The sequence below is a fragment of the Pleurodeles waltl genome, chromosome 4_1, assembly GCF_031143425.1.
Source record: "Pleurodeles waltl isolate 20211129_DDA chromosome 4_1, aPleWal1.hap1.20221129, whole genome shotgun sequence".
Lineage (NCBI taxonomy): Eukaryota > Metazoa > Chordata > Amphibia > Caudata > Salamandridae > Pleurodeles > Pleurodeles waltl.
Genome location: NC_090442.1, coordinates 882,419,450 through 882,445,709, shown reverse-complemented (window position 1 = coordinate 882,445,709; position 26,260 = coordinate 882,419,450). Strand labels below are relative to the sequence as shown.

The window sequence follows — 26,260 nt, the reverse complement described above, 5'->3', positions numbered from 1 at the left end:
GCAATACAAAGAATGCATTTGACTAGAATTAAAGTAGCGCCGTTTACAGAATGTAAATGCATATTCAACAGGACAACATGCATAATCATTACAACTTTACAGCTATTTGTGACACACACTGAGACACAAGCATGTAACTGCACCAACTACTATAGATCCAAAGACCTAGGCAGGGAAACATTTAAAAAATACATCAAAGATGTGCAGCAAACCTGAGCAGTAAAAATGAATTGAAATCCCAAATAGACATGTTTTAAAGTCAATCTTAAATCTCAACCCTGCGTTTACCTTTTAAGGGTTGCTTAATAATTCAAGTTACCTGCAAAATAGCTTCGATAATTGTCACTGTTTTCCCAGTACCTGGGGGTCCAAACAGGATGTAGGGGATTGGACGACATTCACCACTAAGTATTCTTTTCACCGCCAGCTTCTGAAGGTCATTTAGTGCAGGATTGAAGAATTCCCCGGCGTTTGGTTTTGCCAGGTTAGTGCTGGTCTTTGAGCCTGCACCAGGTAAAAAGGTAAACAGATAGAAAATTAAAATTTGCCTAAAAGGTAAAAATGATATTTAATTAAAGAAATGTACTCCATGAAGAAATGGTATTAGTTTAATGAATATTTGCACTTAATTTGTCATGTGCACGGAACTTTCGTGGTCCTGCATAAAGTGATCTAAAATAATGAACTAAAAAGAAGAAACCCCGGGATTCAAGGGTCGACATAACATCAAAAGTTTCTGATGCATCTGCAAGGCTTCTGGGATCAGGATAGGTGAAGGTGTGTATTAGTGAACAGTCATGTCTTCGCCACAACCACCAACAGTTAAAACTCATTAGAATATCAACCAATAACAAACAGCCTGCCCACATAAGAAAGCAAGACCGACAAAAACGTTTGTTTCACCATATCAGTGAATATCTTTCTTGCCTTGCCTCACATTCTGAGGAACAGTTATTTGCAGAGAGAGAAATAACAGGCAGAGGATCAGCACCTTTGGCATGTCCAGAGAAGCAGTCATTGCTCAATACCGCTCCTTAAGTTATGCGATCCTTGAGTTGGTTGCAGACTGGGATCAGGACGTCAATTCACCTAAAGCCTGCACTAGTCAAATGAACGGCTGCACTCAAATATGTTGCCACTGAAGCTTCATTGGAGACACCACAGCCATCTCAAAGGTGAGCTAATCACAGGGCTTGAGACAAATATTGGGACACAGCATCATTCAGGTGCACCATTTTATTGCCAAGCCATATTTAAATTTACTGCCGGAAAGCACTAGATTAGGAGCCTGTATTTTAACAGTTTACTTTCTGGAGGGTGGAGGTTTTTAAGAGGCACTCCATGAAGGACATGTGTGTGCTTTCTGCCTGTCTGAGGGGTGGGAGGAACACCAAGTGGTACTTACCTAGGCTTTACACGGTGGTTCTTCGGAACACACAAGCTATACAGGAGGTCAGAGTGTGTAGGGGTGAAGACACGTTCCTAGACGGGGATGTGACTGACATGGAATCTAGGGCAACCTCCTGGAAGACATTTACCGCCTGAATCCTGGAAAAAGTTCTATTTTACATGCCTCCACTAATCCTGACACTTTTTCATGCGGTCCCTCATGATGCATGTACACCAATGCACTGACATAGTCGATCAACTCGTGTCACATGTCTGCCTTCTTCGCTCTTTTGAGGGTGTATGGTGGCAAACTATGTAGTTCATTACAATGATCAATTACAATGGTACTTATAAGGTCTGTCTCGTCAGTGAAGTTCCTCATCCTCTTCGGTGGAGCTAGCTGCATCTTAAATTTTGTTGGTGTTATGTGACATCTGTTAGGCAGTCAAAGGGAAAAGGAAAGAAACTAAATGTATTTTTGAGATTGCAGGGATAAGAATTTTCAGGTCTGTGGGATCTGAGACATGTGCATGATATTTCCTTAGTCCTTTCAACTTGGCATTCTTCGCCACGGATGGCAGAGATCTCCATAAGCAAGGCAGAAATAACCCCACAACAGGCATATGCATATAATAAGAATATCAACAAAGTTGTGTTGTAAGAGGTTCTGTGATAGGAAACTTCAGCCTATAAATTCTACTACTAGGCAGAGATTTGGGATAATACAACACACATTATTTTATGTTTATCCCATTCCTGATAAGAAACCCTTCCATCTATCTGGAAATTAGTTGGACGTCATTTTGTGTCGACACAGCTTTAGGCAAACCATGATTCCTGAAGACCTTTCTCATATGCTCAATCACATGCTTAGTTTCAATGAAGCTAGTATAGAACATTTCCGGCCATGTAGAATACATTTCCAAAATTACCAAAATAAACATTTTCCTACAGCTCATTCTTCAATTAAACAAACAATGTCACTCCCAGGAGTCTTATGCAAAACTCTAACCACCGTGGGCTGTGCACATGGCTTCAACATTTTATCACACGGACAACATCACATACAATATCTCACTACTCTCTACACTGAGTTCGATCCCCAACCAACAATAAAAAACTCTCAATCTCTTCTTTTTCTTACACGTCTTGATCAAAACTTCTATGAAACACTGGGTGGAACCAACTTGGAGCCTCTATTCAGCAGGTCTGTGTTTTCAGTCAGTTCGTCCTTTAAACCTCAAAATTTCCTGCACTCTTCAATTCCCTGGTCCTTCTTTTTCCAAGCGTTCTCAATACATGTAAAGTACGTCTTGCAAGATCATGTGTTCCTTTACCGGTTTTCGTCAATGACAATCTGTAATAGTACTTCTTTCAACCTCACACACTTGTGTCATCTTCCTCCTCCACACTTCCTTCCTAAAAGTCTTCCATTTCCTTAGGTACTAAACGTTACAATGCATCAGCTGTGTGATTGGTGACACCAAGTACATACTTAACCGCATGCCAAAACTCCTGAATGGCAACAACCCATTTTGGCATCCTACTGGAAACTATACCCACACCTTTTTTTAATTAAAAATCTCTTTCAGTGAGCTGTGGTTGGTTTTTATAATACAACTCCTCCCCCCACCCCCTTCCCCACAAAAAAGTTACACTTTAATTTCTTTAAAGCATACAAATGAGCAATGCTTCTTTGTAACTAACCGAATAGGGAGTTTCTTGTCAACAATAGTTTTCTCATTATGATCTTCACCCTGCACAAGACCTGTCTCAAACCATTCAGGCTAACATCCGTTATGAGCATGAATATGGCCTGTGGATCAAAACTCTATAAATTGGGAGCTGAATTTAATGCTTCCTAATGTCACCAAATTCCTCCTCACACTCCTCATCTGACCTAAAATCAGAACACTTCTTTAACAAACTTCTAATTTTACAAGTTTTCTCTGTAAATCCTTTAAAAAACGTACTATAATACTGTGCCAAACAAAAAAACAAAAAATCAACTCTTCATTATTAATTGGTGACTGCAATTCACTTCTCAGTGTTAAGCACATAGGTTTACGTCTTATGCCACATCTCAAAATTTATGTCCTAAATACTCCAATGAATTCTCTTTCATCTGCATTTCTTGTCTTTTACCGCAAGGCTCACTTCACTAAGTCTTTTCAGAATTTCCTTCTCTCACAATATGTTCCTGTTCACTACCATCAAACACAAAAAAAGTCCCTGTATATTTTAAAACCAGCTGATCCTTTCTAAACATCTTGCAAGGCTCTCTGAAAAACTTAAATCATTGAAATCAATCCAAACGGCATTCTAACAAACCTGAATGTTACAAACGAAGTGAAGAATACTGTAAGATCTTTTGACCTCTCAAGTTCAATCTGGTGGCACTCTAACGTGAGATCGATGGTTGAAAGAAACTTGGCTCCACTGGAAACCTTAACATCTCAGTTATGTTGGGAATGGCAAATTGGTCCACTATCACACACTTAATTCAACAACTCCCTGATATCCACACACAATCTCATCTCTTCTTTGTCCTTACTTGATGCTACCACTGGTGCCATCGATTCTGTACCCTCAACTTCCTCAATTATCTCTTCCTTCTCTAACCTTTGTAACACTGATTGCATTTCCTATCTTATCCCAAGAGGCAAGAGGAACACCTCGGACGCTGCTGTGGACTGGTTGGGCACCGTTAAGCAGATACATGTGGTGTGCACAAGCCTTTAAACAATCTAACTTTCCCTGAAACACTTCTGGAAATTCCTAGTGAATACTCTGTAAAAATTATTTTTTACCTGCACTTGTGATCAATAGATTGCACCTTTCTTTTCAACTCCTACTACTGTGATATAACATGGTACCCATGTCTTTCTAGCAAAACCTTCTCAAAATGCTATCACCCTTAGATGACATATATATTTTACCATCACATGCCTCCCTTTATACTCAAGCAGACCGTTAAAGTAGCCTATTAATTTTATCAGCTCTTTTCCATACGCATACAGTTTGATAGTTTAAAAAAAGCTTAATTTCTACATTTATTGGTCTTCAAACAGTGTCCCAGAAATCAGAATAATTTTAGTCCGTGAATCAAATAACAAGCAATTGATTTTCCTTTCTATGAACACCTCATCTACATGGACAGATGAGAATCTGCCCGTGTAGACCACATTCAACCAGACCACATTCAACTTCAGAATCATTAGTCTCCACATATGCTTCAAGCACTATGTTCAAACTAGGTTTGCTTTTGCAGCATTTTTAAAAATGTCCTTTCTTCGCTAAAAGACTTGCACACACTTTTCAACCCTGGACAATTTTTTATATTGGCAGTTACATTCCGCACAGCTATGCCTAAACAAACTTAATATTAATAAACTGCACCAAGCTGCACCAAAGTATATGGTAACAAACAAAAAAAACATACAAACGGCAAATAAAACAGCAGAGACTCACAATCACATCCGAATATATGTCTAAGTGTCCACCAACACTGATGTCCAACTCGTGGTCCAAGCCCTCTTCATCAGCATCCAAACAAATGCTCAGTGCACGAATGTAAGGTTCCAAAAATCAGACAAAGTGCAGTAATCAGGTAAATACACAGGGTTTACATGTATCCTGTCAAACAAAGTCTCCCTTCCATCCAACTGTTTCCTAGCTCCCTCCGAACTCCACATTCCATTCAGGGCCTGATGACCCAAACATTCTACTGATGACCCAAGCATTCTACCCATACGCTGGTTTTCAGATACAACTTAACAAACATATGGTACAAACGGTAGATAGCAAAGTAGTAGAAGTTCTGTTCAGGTAAGACACAAAAGAGGAAGCTGTGTGTGACATTTGGAGATGAAAAGGCAACACTGCATTCACATCACTGTTGCATACTATCCCTGGATATTTATAGGGCATTGTTCAACGTAAGGCTCATATTTATTGAATAAACTGATCCACAGTCAAGACTTTCAAAGACAGTTTGTATTTTTTACAGAAATGCCTATGTTATCTTACCTCCAGATGAAACACAGAACGTAATCACACTAATTGTTTTGTAGAAAACTACAATATTTAGTGTTGCCTGTAGTTTTACTTTCTAAAAGTGAACACTTGGTAAGTAGAGGGAAATGTCAGAATGTCAGATTTTAACAACACTAAAGGTGTGGGGTAGTGGGAAAAGGGGTAGGCCTAGGTCGATTAACCCAGTGCACCGTGTTGGAGTCGCTTAAGACTCTGAAGTGGGGAAGTCATGGTGGGAAAGAAACCACTTAGGGGGGTGCTATGTAGTTGTACAAGGGGACGGGGGAGTTCCCTTACGGACTAGGTGGTCTCACACACATAATAGTGTCTTGCTTCATCATTTGACCACCTAGCCCCACCCAAGTAAGATGATACTACTTGGGCGGACTGAACCTCTTGGTTAAAAGAAATTAGAAACTGAAGGAAATGGCAGGTGGAGGTTATGGTGAATGCTCTCTGTAGCAGATAAAGTGCACTTCGCTAGGGAACTTATTTGTCCCAGTGATGACAGACTGACACCTAGCAGCAAAGATAACTTACTCAACCTCAGGTGGTTTATAAACTGCAGTCAACTGCTGTTGTTTAATCTCCACACACGGAGGTGTAGATTTGGCAGGTTTGGGAGCAGAGCCCTCATTTGCTGTTGTGACAAAAGATCCTCTCAAAGAAGTTGCCCGACTTGGGTATTGGAGGCACAAGGCACTCATGTTCTAAAGTTCTGGGCACCACACTGTCCAGGTCCAATCCAGAGTCCACTAAAGAGACAGTCTACCACACTGTCTTTTACTTGACTCTATATACAAAACAAGGGGGTCTTTTTGGATCCAACCGATAAAGCCTTATTACCTCCTTAGAGGGATGATGCGGTGAGTGTGATAGACTGTCCTACATCGACGTGTGATACAACGTTTGGAAGAAAGGATGCCCAACTCTTGAGCACCAACTGGGAACGGGTTGTTTACAGCTGCTGCACTGAGAGACTGCAGCTCACTCATGCAGCAAGCCATAGTGATTGTAAGTAAGAGAAGTTTTGAGGGTCAGCAACCTCAAAGAAAAACTAAGCATGGTTTCAAAAGATTTGTAAATTCATAACAGAAGCACCAAATTAAAGTGTACTGCATTATAAGAAAAAGGGCAATAGAAAGTTTATATATAAAGCCATTTAAAAAAACTGAAACTGATGACTTCAAGAGGGCTAGTCAGGCAAACAGAGAAAGGCTAAAAGAGATAACAAGCAACATTTATTATCGGCCAAGGACAGAACAAACAGAAGTAGATCAAAAAGCTTAGCTTGACACACAGCAACCTCAGAGTCCTCGCAGAAGTCATATACTTTATACAGCAGCGAGAATAGATCGACTTAGTGGACAGGTAGTCCATAGCGAAAGTTACATCCACCACTTCTCCAGACAGGTCAAAATCACTCAATTGGTTCCACTCAGTCTCCAAATATAGAGGAGAAATTTATGGAAGGTTATAACTAAAACCTTGCCCTGTTGCTGGGACAGCAGGTATTCTGAAGAGAAGCGCAAAGGGGAGCGCAAATGTACACCCAGCAGGCCGAAGTACAAGACACAACCAGTGCTGGTCATGAGGAGTTCAGTATGGTCCTTCTTCACAACTCAGGGAAGCAGCAATAGATATGGCCAGAACAAGTAAATTACCTTTGGTAACGATCTTTATGGTGGATACTCTATCTAACCACAGATTCCTCATCTTGTGATATTCCCCAGGTGTCAGACTGCATCTGCAAATTTGTAAAGCAGTCCTCCTGCACACCGCAAGATGGCATTGTACAGCTCTGGACCGACACTGTTCAACTCAGGATGTGATGAGCTGATCAGCATATAAGCGCTACCCATGTGCACGGACATCATTTGCTTTCTAGGCTGTCAGTGCCCTCAGACAGAGAACCAATCAGCAAATTGCGATGACTATTGTGCAGATCTTTCGATTTGGACCTTTTTTAGATGGAAAAGAGCAGAGTTCATAGAACAGGGAGGTGGGAAGTCAGTGAAGAATCTGCAATTAGATGAGAGTATCCACCAAAAAGATCATTACCAAGGGTAGGTAACTTGTTCTGATGGATACTTCTAATTGCAGATTATTCACCTTGTTATAGATACCATAGAATACAACCCCCCTCCCCCTCCAAGGGGGTGGGTCTGTAAACTGGCTCATACTAAAAAGTCCTGCAGCACTGAGCAGGCACAATGCCCCTCTTAATGGACTTGAATGATGGGGCAGAAAACCTTTGTGAACATATGGACAGATGCACACATACCAGCCTGAAAGATGTCTAGGAGAGGCACACAATGTGCTGCACATTGATAGCAGCTTAGGCCCCAATACAATGAGCATGCAAGTCTAGCTTCTCCTCCACTGCATAGCAGATCTTTCTGCAGACCTGACCCCTTCAAGAGATAGTCTCTTTTTCAATGTCAAAAGTCTTAAGGTACAACTGTTGTTGGTACAACTGTTGTTGGACTTCGCCCTCTCTGAAGGGTCATCTCCAAGAGTTTTATTTTGCCTTGCCCTCCTGTTCATTAACTTGTTTATTTGACCTTTAGGACTCTGCACACTTTACCACTGCTAACCAGTGCTAAAGTGCTTGGGCTCCCTCCTTTAAACATGGTAAGATTGGCTTACACCCAACTGTCACATTTAATTTACCTACAAGTACCTAGTAACATGGTAGTACAGGTACCCAGGACCTGGAAATTAAATGTTACTAGTAGGCCTGCAGCACTAATTTTGCCACCCACTTAAACAGCCCTTGAAAACGTGTCCCAGGCCTCTCATTGCAGCCTGCGTGTGCAGTTTTAAACTGTCATGTCAAACTGATAAATTAACCTTTGCCAGGCCTAAATCTTCCTTTTTTGTACATGTGAATCACCCCTACGGTGGGCTCTAAACAGGACAAGACACTGTATTTAAAGAGTTTGACATGTACATGTTAAGTCTTACCTGTCCTGGTAGTGAAAAATTCCTAGATTTGTTTTCTATTACTGCAAGTCCTACCTCTCCTATAGGATAACATTGGGCTACCTTATTACACTTAATAAGCAATACCTTTTGATTGGGCGTTGGTTTGAATGTCATATTTGTAGTCTGTGGAATTGTGATTTAAAACCCTATTTATTGGTAAAGTTACATTTTATGCCACAATTCTGAAAATATTTTTTTTTAGAAAGTTGCTATTTTCATGTCCTAACTATTTGGTACATGCAGCCTCTATCCTAGGTCACATGACTAGGTGTAGTTGTCCTTTGTGTATTCCTCCCACACGGTACCACATTAGAGGGACTGAGTGTTGGCAGGATGGGCCATCCTGATTTAACAGGGATTGAGATGTCACTTTTCACGCTTGCATTGAAAGGCACTGGCCCTGCTCACACACAAAGGAATTCACACTAGCCAATTGTGCTCCCTGACTGAGACCAGGGCAGGGAAGTAGGATATTTCAGATACTTCTGTGTGTGGAGAATCTAGAAGGTTCTCCCACTTCAACGGGGTACCAGCTATAACAAGGAGACCCTGAGATGAACTCTTCAGTACACTCCTGGGCTTGTGGAGACTTGGAAGTCTGAATAAGAATGAAAAGTTCAGGAGAAGAGCTCCAGATTAGCGTCACAGAGCACAGAAAAAATGATCAGACATCAGTGTGCAATGGTGGTAGTTAAATATGGTTCTATGTTCTCATTTCCAGATGCAGAATGAAGTAGCTGGGGAGTCTGAGGGTGAAACCTATAGGCAAATGGGTGTTGTTGCAGAAAAAAAGACAGATTCAGTCTCGCACATGGGGCAATTTAAATGGTGAGGAACCTGCAGTTAGAAATGTTCATCAGAATAGATTGTTGCATCTGCACCATTCACAATTTGGATGCACTTGTGAATCACCACACATATTCTGGAACAATGGTTACAATTATTTTGAGAAATGCTGTGGTCACCAGATCACAATGGTAAGTACCCATCATTCTGGCAATTGAGCACTGTGGAAGGAATGAAAACCCACCTTAAGGCTGGTCAAATGAACCAACATTTATTACATTGTGGCACTCCATTGTGGGGCACTCTGAACATGCAACTGGTTATTTTCTTAGAATGCTGCCATTGTGACGATAACAAGTAAATGAGAGCTGTCAGAATCATCAAGTGTTTACAACAGCACTGAAAACAAATAGTCAACCTAAATACAAACATTACTATACCGGAACTGTTAAAATTTCCATTAACTAATCAATATTTCTGATTGAACCTTAAACATTTACAGTAATCCCGATACTTATGATGTTATAAAAACATACTCTTAATATTCCTTTCTGCAGCAACGTTCACGTGATCATGCACACCCTTTGCATTTATCTCCAGTGCTTCTGTACATGCGTTTTTTCCATTTTGGACTTCAATAAGCTGGGGAGTAAAGCACAAATATTCCACCATTATAATATAATTGCCCACTTTTCTCTTTCATCAAGTTCAATGGATCCAATGGCATGGCTTACATGCAACATCTATAGCTAATAGGATTATTCCTATTGCTATGAAAACATGGTTTCATCTAAAGCTCTATTAGCACTCTGAACATCTGGTGTAAGAACTCAGGGAGCCAAGACAAGATAGTTAAAGGGAAGTTGGCCCATCAGGTGGAACGAGAACAGTCCCTATAAAAGTCACTTAAAATATCCAGGCCCAATTCATTAAAAACAAATCTAAAAGTACCAGCAGAGATTAATATATTTCTGTCTAAACATACTTTGCTTGTTTTTTTCAATTCTGACATTCCCTCATTCCCCAAAGAAAGCATACTATTGCAGATGTCATGTGACATATCTCTGCAAGCAAGCTCTTCTCATTGTACAATTTCTACATAGCACTGCTTTCTGCACTGGGAAAGCGGGACCTGCTGTGCACATGCACTTTAGAGGATTTTTACTCTGCTTCGAAAACATACTAGAAATGGAGAAAACCCTTTACCTGCACCCCTTTCCAAAATGTGAGGGGCTGACAATTCTGTTTTGTATTCAGAAAGGGGAGATAATCTAGCCTGTAGCTGTAGGAGGACCCTCTGCAACTATTCAAGGGCAAGAAGGGATTGGATTGAAGATAAGGAATGCTCAAAAGTATAGAATTGTCGGTGTCACAAACGTACAGGGGAAACCACATCCTGTAATGGGAACTTTCTACCTCGTGTAGGGAATTTACCAATGCATATTTGTCACATTTGTGGAAGATAAATCGGCAATACTAAATCAATGTATGCCTTCCAGGAGTCTTTTTTGAGGTCCTGGAAGGTAGAAAGGAGGTATTTTCTACACTAACGCACGTTCATGGCCGACAATACCTCTCAGCTGTAAACACAGCAATAAACTATTGCCACAGGTCTCTGTCCATAGGAAAGATTGTGATTTGTGCTAGCTTGAGAATTTAACATCCATCTTTCAATACCAAACAAGAACAGATAAATTTCAAACGTATGAACATTTTTAATCCATTCTCCAACACTGAAAAGTTGAGAGCTCCACTGAAGACAATGGAGCAGCAGCGGCCTATATAAACTGATATAGGTTCACTGCTCTCAACATTTCAAAGTCCCAATAAACAGCCTCTGCCTTTCTCTTTCCCCTGCCTCTCCAAATATATGGGGAAAGAGAAAGGCAGAGGCTGTGTATTTGGGCATTGAGAGGTCGGGAGCAGCGGGCTTCCATCAGTTTACATAGGCCACTTCTGCTCCATTGTCTTCAACAGAGTTCTCAAGTTCCAATATTCTAATGCCCAGCATAGCCTGCTACAGCATGCTATAAGGCTATATTGAAAGTAATTTTCCAATGAAAAGGGTTCTTTTGTATATGTATTGGAATCCCAGGGAGTAAACAAGTGGGAAAAGGGTGGTCATAAATAGTGAAGTTCCACACCAAAGGTTCGCATTTAGAAAGGAGAATATAGTTGGAGTTAAAAAAAAAAAAAAAAAAGATTCACAATGTGATGCAATAAGCAATTTGTCTTTGACATTGAGGTTCTCTTTGTCGGGATTTCTATAGACTACAATTACAAGCTAAGTTACAGAAAATGCTACTACCTTGTTGGTGACAACAGGAATTAAACCTTAACCACCATATGGAAATCGCTTCAAGAGATGGGAGTCTCCCAGAGTTGCAAAGCAGCAGTCCAGTCTAGATTCTACCCCAGAATATCATGCTAATAACTATGAAGGGTATTTAAAAGGGACAAGCCTGAACACAGACTGATCATTTTTTAAGATACTAATTGCTACAAATGGGTTCCGCTGTTTAGTCAGCCAAAAAATGTAGGTTTTGATCACACACTGTTAGGACCTTTCCTGTCCGTGAGTATCACTACCTGAGTCTGGCTAATGACAATTTAATGGAAACTTGTCTGCACATGTTTACTTCAAGTGCCCGCCTCTTAAGGTAAGAACAGTGCGGCATAGCTACAGTAAGGAGCATTGGGCTGATTACACACAGACATGTAAAAGTTGTGTATGAGAGATTACCGTTGTGCACAGCCTGGTAGCTGCAAACTGGTAACTTGCCTTTGGCAGTATTAAACTGCAAATTCAACATGCCATGATAACACCTATTGACAGCTTATTTTTAAATATTAATACGTCACCCCTAAATAGGCCTTACTGGCATAAAAGCAGGGTGCATGAAATGTAAAAGCAGGACAGGTACAAATTAATGTTGAACATGTCCTTATCCTGAAACATCCCCAAACACTATTTTCACTGTAGCAAGGCTGGCTGTTTCATAAGGAAACATTGTACTACACTGTTACTTTTATTAAATGCTAAATTTGGATCTGTAGCAGCTAGAGAAATAGTTCAAAGATTCATCCTATTAATAATTTAAAATTCATTTTAATTTGTTTCGGAAATAGCTCTTTTAGACAATTCTCTTTTTCTGCCTAAAACCAAAATGCCTTTCTGCCAGTGTTCAGTGTTACATCCCTGTCGATGGCTTCCCCGCAGTGAGATGTGTATTGCTCCCAGACAGTGGAGCTTACCTCCTTGACAGTATGGCCTGAGGGTTGTGCCCAGTAACTGAACTATTTTCAAAGGTTCCTCCTCTGTCACAGGCAGATTCTGTCTGCACCCTCTCTTTTTATCTGCTAATCAGCTTGGCTCCGAACCGAGTTAGGGGGACGGGTTCTGCCCTAGGACTTGTTTAGTGTGACTACAGTGGAGGGGCTGCTCATTTCCATGCCATACCTCTTGTTGGGCACAGGAGCTCTACACAGGGGAAAAGGGGTTCTGCTCTACTGGATTAACCCAGAAGGTTATGCAGGATGTCTGGGACAGGATTGAAGAATGATGTGGCACGGGTGCCTGGCATGTAGAACTTTCCACTCACGCTTCTAACCTTCTGAACAAGGGAGAAACAGGGAGCAAGACCCTGGACCTATACAGCGATGAAACCAGAACCAAGGCCACCTGGAAGGACAAGTAAGTTGATGCCCCTGATGGACTATGGATTTCGTCTACAGTGGAACCCAAGGACTCGATGTGTCACTCCAGGTCCAACAGCGCTGGCCACCTTATGCCGCTGAAGACCAGCTGCCCCTGAGAGAAGACTTGAAGTCCACTGTACACCCCCAACCGACCCCCTGCAGCATAGCTTTGAGGTGGGCCAGTGTCCAGGGATCGGTGAAGGTTTAATTATTTAATTTGCCCAGGAAGAAGACGTGAGTGGGGCCCCTTCTCTAGACTCCTTTGCTTAAAGATCCTATCCCCCAGAGCCTAGCATGGTAATACAACATCCTGAGATACTAATGCCCAGACCCCAAACACAGGATGGGGAGAGAAAGACCAAAGTAGTATGATGTAAGTGTTCGGGATCCAATGAAGAAAGACGCAGCAAGATCTTCTTCCTTCCTGCTCGATCTACTGGTGGGCAGGGAACCAAGATTGCTCCTGCCACAGGTGGGAGCAGTAAACAAAGGCTGCTCCCGCCTGGCAGGCGCAGTACAAACTGCTGTCGGCTACCTTGCCTGACGGGGAGGTGGAAGTAGGTCAGGCAGCACGAGAGTGGGCGCCTGCACTGCTCCAATGATGTGTACTGTTGTAGTTGCCACTGGTTGGACTGGTGCACCCATCTTTCCAAACCAAAGAAATTAAGGGACATGTACAGCTGCTTAAACAGAACAGCTCACAGAGAGCAGACCAAATGAATTCATATTCACCTCTCCAAGGCTGGTGCGTCCAATAATGATCTATGGGGCTTCCTGTGGATATGGTTTTCTTCCTTGCAGTGCCCCGGGGGAGAGGTGTTAGGGGGTTGGGGATGGGCAGGGGGGTGGCAGGACAGGGGCTTCACCAACATACATTTTAAGTGCTGTGGGGGCTACAAGGAGCGCAATAAGCTACCTCGATGGACTACTTCCGTCTCCCGGGATGTAGAATGCATAGTCTGCAGAGACTTTTCACCATATTACATGCTTTCTAGGAGCTGGGGCTAGATATTCTTCGGCCTGGGAGGAAGGGGATTCTTAGCAGTGAGTCTTGTTGCTGCCTTTTATGTGGCCTGCAGTAGTAAAAGAAAGATTGAGACACAAGTTATGTTGATTTGCAGTGTTTTATTGACAACTTTTGTTGATGATCAATGCCATGCATACTGATAGTGAATGCAATGGAATGTGGATACTGAATCTATTGGTTTTAATAGTGAATCCTTGCCTTTTGTTACAGAGACATCAGTAACTGCAAGACCCATACTGCAGCAGATGACGATAGGCAGGACCAGTACTGCATGGAGCCTTTATATAGCCATCCATCCATCTGGATGAGCCCAGGCCAAGAGCGGTCCCGTTTGTGTCCGGCAGAAGCCGGCAGGGGCTATGCTGGGCCTCCCCTCCTTGATTTATGTTTAACAACAAGAAAACCTCATGGCAAAAAGGAAGCTTCCTAGGGGGTGCCTGAAGAACGTCAGACCTACAACAATTAAGGGTTTTTAAAACCGGCTGTTGAGGCTATCTCCAAAAAAACTGAAATTTATGAAAGTCATCTATCCTTGTCAAATGAGTCCTCCACAACTAACCCAGGTCTGCATGTAGGCCCAGCTGTGCCTCATGCTATTGCTATACAAGTGCAGGTACATGATTCAGTTTCCAATCTCTCACTTTTGCACCTGTCCCTGGTTCTGGACCTGCATTGAAGAGACCAAGAAAAGGGGACTGCATGGCCTAGAAAACCCAACGAGCCTTCACACCACTGAAAGAGTCTGTCCCACCGTTGCTCCCAACTGATTTAAATGCACTGTCAGGTTTGTTACTGGACAGGTTTAAATATCTTTTGGATGAGAGCTTACAGGCTTTGTATGGATGCTTGGGGTTCAATGACAGCCAACTCAGCTGCTTGGGTAATAAACCTGTGGAATCTTCTTCTGGGGAAGTCGGGGCCAACATACGAGGAGTTCCCTCAACTGCATTTAATGTTAGACCTACTCTTCAACTTACTTGTGAGCCCCCATTCTCCCGACAGCACTCAAGCCAATGTGATATAAGGGGGTATACATATTTATTATCAAAATCGTGAGTTCCCTTGTACAGATTAGGAGCTTGCATTGCAGCGGGTCCCCACTTCAGAGTCCAGTGTGCAAGACAGTTGGTGTCCCCATTGTTAATCTTCCGCTTCCGCTTCCCAATATGTGATCATTTTAGCAGATCTCCCTGCTTTATCCCCCTTGACTTTGGAAACAACCAAGCAGTTAAAACAAAGTTTACCACTGGGTGAGATGCTCTGTCAAGCTTAACATCATCAGTTAGCCACAGTGATATTTTAATGTTCTGTAGATCTGCATGGGTTGGTCCCCATACAAGTTACTTACCTTCGGTAACAAAATATCTGGTAGAGACATATTCTAGTTGCAGATTCCTTACCTTAGAATTTCAGACTGGATCTGGAGTTTTTTCTTCGAGCAATACCCTTGGGTGTCGGTAGGTGGTGTTGGTCGACTCCGCAGGCATCATTGGTGTAGTCGCCGTGATGACGTCAGGAGTAGACATAGACGCCGCCTTCGCGCAGTGACATCAGGTTCTTTTAACGAATTTCCACGCCAAAGCGCAGATCCGCTAAGAACACTGAGATTGGTGCACCAGAGCAAAGGACCTGAAGGGGGAATCCCTGTTCCTAGAAATTAATTCGCAAACGGGGAGGATGGGTGGGTCTGCAAATAGAAATGTCTCTACCAGATATTTTGTTACCGAAGGTAAGTATCTCATACATCTGACAGAGACTTCTAGTTGCAGATTCCTTACCTTAGAATAGATACCCAAGCAATACCATCCTCAGTGGTGGGCTGCGAACCAATATCATACTAGGAAGTCCTGCAGGACCGAACAGCCAAAGTAGCCGTCCTGACGGACCTGACTGTTCAGGCAGTAGTGTTTAGCAAACGTGTGCAGGGATGCCCACGTAGCTGCCTGGCAGATATCCAGGACAGGAACACCGCGTGCTAACGCAGTGGAAGAAGCAGTTGCTCTGGTGGAATGAGCACGCAAGCCCTCAGGGGGTTGCTTCTTGCCCAAAGCGTAGCACATTCTGATGCAAACCAGTACCCATCGAGAGATGGTATGTTTTTGCACTACCTTCCCTTTTTTCGCACCCACATACCCGACAAAGAGTTGATCGTCCACCCGGAAATCTTTAGTATGGTTAAAATAAAACGCCAACGCTCTTTTTGGGTCCAGACGGTGGAGTCTCTCCTCCTCATGAGAATGATGTGGGGGTGCGTAGAAAGCAGGCAGGGTGATGTACTGGCCTACATGAAAAGGCGTAACACCTTTGGAAGGACGAAGCCTTAGTGTGCAACACCACTTTGTCGGGGTGCACAGACAAGTATGGAGGTTTGGATGAAAGGGCTCGAAGCTCACTCACCCTGCGAGCAGAAGTGATGGCAACAAAAAAGACCGTTTTGAAGGTGAGGAGCTGTAAGAGACAATTTGTGCATCGGCTCAAAGGGAGCACATATTATTAAATGAGTAAGGACAAGATTGAGGTCCCACTGAGGAATGGTAAATGGAGTGGGAGGAAATAAATGGGCTTTTAGGAATCTACTCACAATAGGAGATTTAAAGATTGAGGGCAGATCAGGTAACCCAAGGAAGGCCGTAATGGCAGATAAATACCCTTTAAGGGTGCCCAAAGCAGAGCCCTGCTGGACCAAAGAAAGAATGAACAAAAGAACCTCGGGCAGAGAGTGGATCAACAGATTTGTTGGTGCACCATGCCACAAATTTATTCCAATGACAGATGTATAGTTTTGGTGGAGGGACGCCTGGCTGCCAAGATAACATCACAGACTTTGGGTGGAAGATCAAAAGTCGTCAACTGTCGCTGGTCAATCTCCAAGCATGAAGGCGGAGGTTGGACAGGTTTGGGTGGAGAACCGTCCCCTGTTGCTGTGACAGAAGATCCACCCGAAGAGGCAGTCTGAGTGGAGGATCAAAGGACAAGCTCAATAGCTCTGGATGTCAGACTCTCTGTGCCCAGTCCAGAGCCATCAAGATGACTTGCGCCCGGTCGTTCCTGATCTTCTTGGAAACTCTGGGCAGAAGTGGTATAGGCGGAAAGGAGGCAGGAGTTCCACTCAAAACTAAAAGAGTCTCTGAGCAAGTGCTACCTTGGAAACTCCAATGCGCAAAACAGCTGACATTGCGCGTTCCCTGTGGAGGCGAACAGATCGAACCAAGGCTTTCCCCACTGCTGAAAGAGACCTTGCACCACCTCCGGATGGAGATGCCATTCGTGCTCGGCTGTGCATCGATGGCTGAGTTTGTCCGCTCTGGCGTTGAGAGAACCCGCCAGATGTTGAACCACCAGGGTAATGACCTGATGTTCCAGCCATGTGTGGGGGCGTAGTGCCTTCTGACAAAGGGTCCAGGACCCTACTATGCCTTGTTTGTTGCAGTAACACATGGCAGTAGTATTGTCCGTGAACACCTGCACTACTTTCCCTTTGAGGGAGGGAAGAAATGCTTTAAACGCACGCCTGATCTCCCAGAGCTCCAGAAGATTGATATGGAGCCCAGACTCTGCCGGAGACCAGAAGCCTCTAATCTCTGCCTCTCCTATGTGGCCGCCCCAACCCCAAAGTGACGCATCTGTCACTATAGATAGATCTGGTTGGGGAAGGGACAGGAATCTGCCGTGGACCCAATGCGGATTCGAAAGTCACCACTGCAGGTCTTTTGCAGTCCCCTCCGAGATCTGGACCATGTCGGAGAGATTCCCCTGATGCTGTGTCCACCAGAACGTCAAGTCCCACTGCAGAGCCCACATATGCCATCTGGCATGTGTCACTAGAAGGATGCAGGAGGCCATGAGGCCCAGCAGCCTCAGAGTCAGTCTCACCAAAACTCAAGACAGAGGCTGAAAGATCGGAATCATAGCTGAATGTCTTGGACTCCCTTTTCTGGAGGATAAGCCCAAAACTGCACTGTCTCCAGAACAGCTCTGATGAAGAGGCGCGTCTGTGAGGGAGACAGATGTGACTTCAGTATGTTTATAGTGAACACCAGCATGTGCAGAAGATTCATCATAGTCTGAAGGTGGGAGATGACTTTCTGGGGTGCGGTCGTCGAAGTAGGGGAAGACTGATACCCCTAACCTGCGCAGATGTGCTGCAACCACCGGCATCATTTTCGTGAACACTCGAGGGGCGCTGGTAAGGCGAAAGGGGAGCACTGTAAACTGAAAGTGTTCATGGCCTACCACAAATCGTAGGTAACGTCTGTGGGCAGGCAGGATGGGGATGTGGAAATAAGCGTCCTGCAAGTCCAACGCTACCATTCACTCTCCTGGGTCCAAGGCAGACAGAACCTGAGCCAGGGTAAGCATTTTGAATTTCTCCTTCTTGAGGAAGTAGTTTAGGTCCCGAAGGTCTAGGATAGGACATTAGCCACTGTCTTTTTTTGGCACCAGAAAGCAGCGGGAATAACAACCTCAAACTACTTCGGCACAGGGACCTTCTCAATAGCTCCCTTGGCCAAGACAGCTGCGACTTCCTGGCAGAGAGGCGCCAAATGATCCTCTGGGAGGTGGCTGAGTGATGGAGGCATGGCTGGTGGAGCAGATTCGAAATGGAGGGAGTAGCCCTTTTGAACGATATGCAAAACCCACCTGTCCGTAGTGAGGGGCAAGGTGATGGCGTACCCTGCGGCCAACTGGATGGGAGTGAGGGGATGGACTAGGAGGGTTTGGAGGCTGCAGCGGGGGCAGAGGTGGACTGGGCAGACCTCTGGTTCCCTGTCCCACGCTCACGTGGGATTCTGCATCCCCAGCCACGCAGCGGCTGGACGGCATGAGTGGCACGGTGTCTGGGCGGAGGACGTGACAGCGAGCCCCTTCTGTGGCCATGAAAAAGGCGAAAAGCAGACTGCGGGGGTGAGGGGCAGAGGAAAGACCAATGGATTGAGCCATAGTCCGGGAATGCTTGAATCTCTCCAAGGCTGAGTCCGCTTTGTCTCCAAAGAGACAAGAGCCATCAAAGGGCATGTCCATGAGAAACTGTTGTACATCCCCAGAAAAAACAGAAGTACGCAACCAGGCGTGGTGTCTCAAGGCCACCGTTGTAGCAACCGATCTGCCCAGAGAGTCGGTTGTGTCCAGCCCACAACGGATCGTGAACTTCGCTGCATCTCTCCCATCGTTGACAGCTTGGGAGACGATAGCACAGGCCTCCTCCGGTATCTGCAGCAGGACTTGGACAACTGTATCCAACAAAGAGTGGGTATAGCAGCCCAAAAGATATGTGGTGTTCACAGACCGCAGCGCAAGACTGGAGGAAGAAAACAACTTCTTACCAAATTGTTCTAGCCTTTTTGATTCCCTATCCAGTGGGGGGAAGGGAATGCGTCTGAAGAGGAAGCCTGGAAGACAAGACTCTCAGGCATGGTGTGTTGGAACGGCAATTTCGGAGCGTTCGAAGCAGGCCAATGGCAGCGCGCTACAGTCCTATTCACAGGAGCTTCTGTGTTGGGTTTGGACCAAGTACCCAAAAGGACATCAGTGAGGGCTTCATTAAACAGCAAAGGGGGTTTGGGAGTGGAAGCCCCTGGCTGAAGCACCTCTGTCGGCAGATTGGACCTGACCTCTACAATAGGAATCTCAAGGCCAAGGACCTCAGCTGCCCTACTGACCACCATAAGTTGCTCCCTCCGCCGTAGCCACGGTAGGAGGAGACAGCATGCCAGCATCTGGAGAAGTATCCAGACCACTGTGGTCGCCGAATTCCTGTGCCCCATCCAAAGATGGGTCATCCTGGTATTCATACAGGTCCAGAGACCCCTCCAATCCTTTCACGAATTCGTACCCATAGGAAAAAGGGTCCAAATCTGACCTGGGGTGAATAGGCCCCATCGAAGACAAAGGCAGAGCCGGCTGACGTCGATCTGACTTCAAGTCGTTGGGGATAACTATTGGGTCGACGTTGACAGTGGGCACTACCGATGTCGGAAGCGTTGACAATCGACCCAGCGCCGGGGAAGGTTTCAATCCGCAGAGGACCTCGGTGGCCGGAGCCAAGGTCGCCGGTGCAGAACCTAAAGGCCCCTCAACTGAACCCCTTGGGCCCGAAGGCACTGTTTTGGGGTCGGTCCGCCCAAAGATGAGGCGCATGGCCTCATAGAATTCTTTAAGGTGGGCAGGGGTTGCTCCGGCTCCTGGAAACTCTGGGAAGCGCGGAGTGGACCCAGATGCAGGCTCAGAGGACGGTGGCCTTGAGCGTCGACGCTCCTCCCACGTCACATCAGCGGAGCGACGGTGTGAAGTCGGAGAGCAATGGGACCTCTTTATCGAATTATTTTTCTTACCTGCACCTGAAGATTTTGAAGACGAGTGGGGACTGCTATGCAAACGATCTTGAGACCTTTCTCTCGATTGAGACCAGGCTTTACACGGAGTCGAGTGCCGGGCCGCCATGAATTTGAGGTAACGCTCCCTCAGGGCCTTCAGGTGCATGGCCCGGCACTCGGAGCATGACTTTGGGTCGTGGTCGCGCTTAAGACACTACAAACAAACCCGATGCAGATCCGTCACTGACATCCTGCGGTGACAGTCCTTGTACGGCTTGAAACCGGTCTTCGGGGACCTCCTAGACCATGGATACTCAAAGTATGGCCCGCGGGCCTCATGCGGCCCCTCTGACCTTTACATGTGGCCCCTTAGAAAACAGGAGCACTGGCAGCTGTTTGCTCGACTCTGCACTAACAATAAAAATATTAAATATACACACAATCATTTATTTCAAATGTAATTGGTATTAAAGAAAGGAAGTAACTAGGGACTCCTGCACTTAACTTTAGAAACGCCTTCATTTTTAAAGTCATCTTGCAGCACAAGTGTAAAACTAAGACAGTCTCTTTAAAATTTAAAACGTGTATTTAGTTAACATGCAGAACCTTTTTGCCTTAGTACAATTTATTTTATCAGTGCACTGAGATGTATTCCTTTAAAAGTGATAATTTTCAAACATACATTTGGAAACATAAATTTTGAAACATTAATTATTTCCCTTATCCTGAGAACACAACCAATAGTAAATTGAAGAGGCCAGTCACTTGGTGTGTGCACTTTATCGGTGGCCTGGGTTCCTATCATACATTAACATTATAATAGTTTATTAAAACAAACAGAGGCAGGTTTTGTGCAGCGCACACCATGAATCATGTATTTCGAGGTCATCTTAAATGTGATAATGCAGAAAAAGGAGTGAGACTAAACAATTGCCTAGGATCACACAATTTGGAAAAGTGGGTAAGCCGGGATTCATTCCATGTTTTCTGCTTTTCCATTGTTTATTTCAGCCACTAGATGTATATCATTTGCTTCTCCTACACCTACCTTGCCACCAATCCCCGAGCCACCCCACTTGACCGCCACAGCCCTGGCATCAATGCGGCCCCCAGGCGCGTCACAGACAAAGCTTTTTGGCCCCTGGGAAAATGTTTGCGAGAACCCATGTCCTAGACACACCAAATATCCCACTACAGAAGTTGACAGAACGGTCTAATTCGGTCAAAAAGAGACCAGGGTAGCTCTCTCCGGATCTGCGCATGGCGCAAAAAGAAAAGAACTGATGTCACTGCGTGAAGACGGCGTCTATGTACTACTCCCGACCTCATCACGGTGACATACATCGCCAACAACACCCACAGAGTCGACCAATGCCACCTACAGACGCGCCAGGGTATTGCTCGAAGGAAAATCTCTGGATCCGGTCTGATGCCTGGGGGAAAATCTAAGGTAAGGAATCTGCAACTAGAAGTCTCTATCAGATGCAGGGAATTCTCTGGAGAACTGTGTTATAGTTAAACGTCAAGCACCCACTTGTGGTGGCCTGTTTATTGGACTCAGCTCCGTGTGTTTTTCCATCATCAACCACTATTAAGCTTCTTCCTTTGGTGTACTTTTAATAGAATTTGCTTCCAGGGGCACTGGGTCCAGGTATCACATAACTATCCTATTTCTAGGGGGACCCTTTCAGGGCTCCACTTCTATGCCTTGTACCCCCACGTTCATCTGTTTTGCTCCACTTGCTAGTGTCACAGTTACTAGCTGATGTTCAAGGTCCCTCCTCCACTCCCCGGGAGGCTAGAGAGTAAGGTTGTGCCTGTAGCCAGGAAGGCACGTTGATATTGTCATCTTCCTTGTCCCTAAAATTAACTAGCTGAAATAGTGCAGGTGAATATTAAACTGTGTCTGAAACCTTTATACAACATTTTGACACTGTGCTTTTACAAGAGACCTGGTCAACATGGGATGTTGTCATGGATGGGTTTGCCAGTTTTACTAAATCAGCAACTCACTCGTCCATGGGAAGAGCAAGTCACAAATTTACCACTTGGTTTAAAACTAACCTAAATTGTTTTATTACACCTGATTTGTTTCTTGTAACATGATCAAGACATTTTATGTTCATTGGTCCAACAGTTTAACACTGTACTGATAAATATTTACAACAATGATTTCTTAACAAGGAGGAATAAGAATTTTATGCTCCTATTATAGTTTTATCTCATTTCATAAATGAACTAAGCACTATGCACTTTACACCAGACAGTCCACACACAATACTGGTGGGGGATTTCAATGCCCAATTTGACCTCATAACTGGGCTATTTTATCCCAATTGTTCTCCCCTAGATAACAAGGAGGAGATGGTTTGTTGAAACCCAAGAGGGTAACAATTAGCTTACTATTTGTTAACTGTAGATGTGCATGATATAATGGGTACGGTTACCCCAGGACATGAATGGCAATTACTTTCACTGGTAGCACTTGTTGTTAAACTAACAATTGCATCCTGATCTCCTGGTGTTCTGCCTATGTAGAGGAGGCCAACGTACACCTGCAATTTACCAGTGACCACAACCCCACCACAGGTAAACATTCCATCCCGATATAGGCAGTGGACACTGCATGCCTGGGAGGGGGGGAGGGGTGTGAACGTGAGGTCCCTGTTATCATGTGTTGATTTATTGTGAACTTTTGTCTTTCAGACGATGGCAATCCCTCATTATAACAAGTGCATTTGTTCTCCTTGGCTCTTGTGTTAGGGCTCTGTTAAAAACCCAGTAAAGAACAGAGTGGTTTGAATCTGCAGGTAAATAGCCAATGCCAGAATTCGGCCTGCCCTTAAACGTATTCCCCGCATTAGGGAGAGAGTATAACTGTGCAGGGAATCTTATAAAAGGGCCTTAGTTTAAACATGAATAAGAAGTTTGCTTAGAGGTATTGGACAAGTTTGTGCTTTCCTGTAGACGTAATGATGCCTCTGCAGAAGCAGAAATTCGCTTGGAGGTATGGGACAAGCTGGTACTTTCCTGTACATGTAATGGATGCATCTGCCTTGTAGAAAGCAGTTAATTCCAATATTTTGTCTAAGACCCCTGCTAATGACCTGGCAGAGAATATCTGCCCTGAAGAGTGGGTTACCCATTTTAAAACTATTCCTTCCAATCCCCCTGAATGTGATGGCGTCTTTGATGACCCTTCTCCTTGTTATTCTCTTAATATTGCCTTTGACCTTTCAGAGCGTACATCTGCCATTTTATTGAGCCCCAGTAACAAAGCTCTGGGTCCGGATGGAGTCCCCGGTAGATTTGTAATACTGAGTTGTGGGCACCTCTTAACGTTATTAATGCTGCCTGTAAATCAAGGATTCAACAACCTTTGAGGTTTGCAACCATCATACAGGTTTTTAAAAAGGATGCCTTTAGAAATCCATGCTGCAATCTCTCCTGGACTCAACTGTCAAAATCATGGGCAAAATGGTGCTGCAGAGGATACAGTGTTGGTTTGCTGAGCACAACATCATTTCTGAGGCACAATATGGATTTAGGGAAGGTCTTTGAAATATTGAAATGTGTTTGAATCTTCATCTATTGATCTACAGATTTACAGTGGCCAGAAGGTAGTAACCTTTATTAGGTGTTCTTGGACCTTTCATGAGCATCTGATACCATAGTATGCTCCAAACCATGGGGGATTTTGGATGACATGAGTTTTGATCCTGGACTAGTGAACTTCCAGTATGCCTTGGATTTTGATCCAACACAACCTCTGTATATTTTGGTTGTAATGGTGAAAGCATTGACTCCTTTAGCTTGGTCCAGGGGTCTGGCAGGATTGCATTTTAGCCTCCATTTTATTTTTGTTATATACCAATCCAATGGATTTGTGGGGGAACTGGTGGCAGAGGGGCATGTTAAACCAGTGAGCAATTTGAGGCCTGTGCCTGTGCTCATTTATGAGGATGATGTAGTTTTCGTGGCAGGGACCCCATTGGGTCTCAAAAGACTTTTGAGGTCATTTGTGGGTTTCACAGGGGGCCTAAAGTTAAAGACTAACTTTTCTAAAACCTTTGTCATGGCCTGCGCCTCAAAAAACTGAAGTCATCATCCTATTTTATTAATGGGAAAACAACACCAACAAGGTCGTCAATTTTCCTATTTATGGATGCTATTTGACTCCAGCAGTACCTGGGGTCCCTGCTTCCTTTCTAAAGGAACATTGTTTTTCAATTGTTTTGGGCTCACTTTTTTCCTCTGGCATCAGCTCTTGGGAAAAGCCAATAGCAACCCTTTTAGAAATTAACAAATGCAAGTGCCTCCCAATCAGGACTTATAGGGCCAGATGTAGCAAGCAGTTTTGCCCATTCTGTGTCTATGGAAAAATGTGTTCGTACATATGGCCCTTAGTGCCCAGATTGGAGATCATTGTGAGGTCAGCCCCTTACAGACAGAGGAAAATCTCGCCTGCTGCTGCATCCTGGGTCTTTCTCAGAGCTGTGCTAGCTTTGCGGATCATGAGGAACTGGGCCTAGATTATTTGAAGGATTCAAACAAACTAGTGCAGGGATTTCAATAGATTAAAGAAGGATATAATAACAGACTGTCTTTCAGGTGATCATGGCCATCTTATCCCATCACTTCAGTATGCAAAGTCTGCCTTGATTAGTCTTGGCGGATCCGCCTTTTTTTTCTCTTCTTTTTTAGCCCTGAGAATCAAACAGCTAATGATGATAAGTCCCGGGTCATTTCGAACTTAGGGGGTCATTACAACATTGGCTGTAAAAGCCGCTTAGCGCCGTGCTGAAGACCCCCAATACACCGCCGCAGCCGCGGAATTCCGCCACAGCTATTATGATCCACATTTCGGAATCCGCCAAAATTCAGACACCCACACAAGTCTGCCACACCAAAGGTCAGTGTTAAACTGGCGAAAACAAATCCTCCACCTCCACGCCAACAGAAACACGCCCATGCTATTACGACCCACGAATCCACGTGGCGGTCTTTCACACACACATCTCCAAAACACCACCACATTGGACAATTCCAAATACACACACCTGATACACACACAAACAACACTACCACACACCCAACACAATATAAAACACACACCCACATCACCCATAAACCCCTATGACCAAAAATTAGTCACGAAGGCCAGCGAGGCAGCACAGAATAGACAATCCCACCACACAGAGGCACACAACACCATCACCCACACAACATCCACGCACAAAACACCACACACCACTACACATCACCACACTCATCATCACATACACCACCCCACACATCACCTACACCACCCCATGTCACGCCAAAGACACCCCCGCTTTTCCGAGGAGGAGCTCAGGGTCATGGTGGAGGAAATCCTACGGGTAGAGCCACAGCTATTTGGCTCACAGGTGCAGCACACATCCATAGCCAGGAAGATGGAGCTATGGCGCAGAATAGTGGACAGGGTCAACGCTGTGGGAAAGCACCCAAGAAATCGGGAGGACATCAGGAAGGGGTGGAACGACCTACGGGAAAAGGTGCGTTCAACGGTCTCAAGGCACAACATCGTGGTTCAGCGGACTGGCGGCAGACCCCCACCTCCTCCCCCACAACTAACATGGGAGGAGCAAGTCTTGACCATCATGCATCCTGAGGGCCTCGGAGGAGTCGGTGGAGGAATGGACACTGGTAAGTCAAATCTTAACTATAATATCCCCTACCCTACCTGCATGCTATCACACCCCCACCCTCACACCCTCCCCTATCACTCCAACTCCTCACTAATGTACTAATAACACAAACCACACATCCCAACAACAAGCCCTGCATGACACAACTAAGCATGGACACCCATCACGAAAGCATGCCACTGCACATACCCATAACAACCCCCTAACCATCATCACACAAGCCCCCACACACGAATGCTTGCACTGGGGTACACGCACACCCACCCATTGCACGCCATCACACACACACACGCAATAATCATGCTCTTATGCCCCTGCAGGATCACGAAGGA

The 26,260-nt window shown here is 44.6% G+C and overlaps 1 protein-coding gene across 1 annotated transcript in view; it reads right to left on the bottom strand.

Moving 5' to 3' along the window:
• The window catches only part of MOV10L1 (Mov10 like RNA helicase 1), a 933,047-nt gene that overhangs the window by 532,223 nt on the left and 374,564 nt on the right, over positions 1–26,260 (bottom strand). The window contains exons 15-18 of the mRNA XM_069227566.1: positions 19,585–20,452; positions 18,599–18,792; positions 9,735–9,840; positions 320–504 (exon numbers count right to left, since the gene is read on the bottom strand). Of these exons, the coding sequence (XP_069083667.1) occupies positions 320–504; positions 9,735–9,840; positions 18,599–18,792; positions 19,585–20,452 (1,353 nt within the window). The remainder of the gene's footprint in view (positions 1–319; positions 505–9,734; positions 9,841–18,598; positions 18,793–19,584; positions 20,453–26,260) is intronic.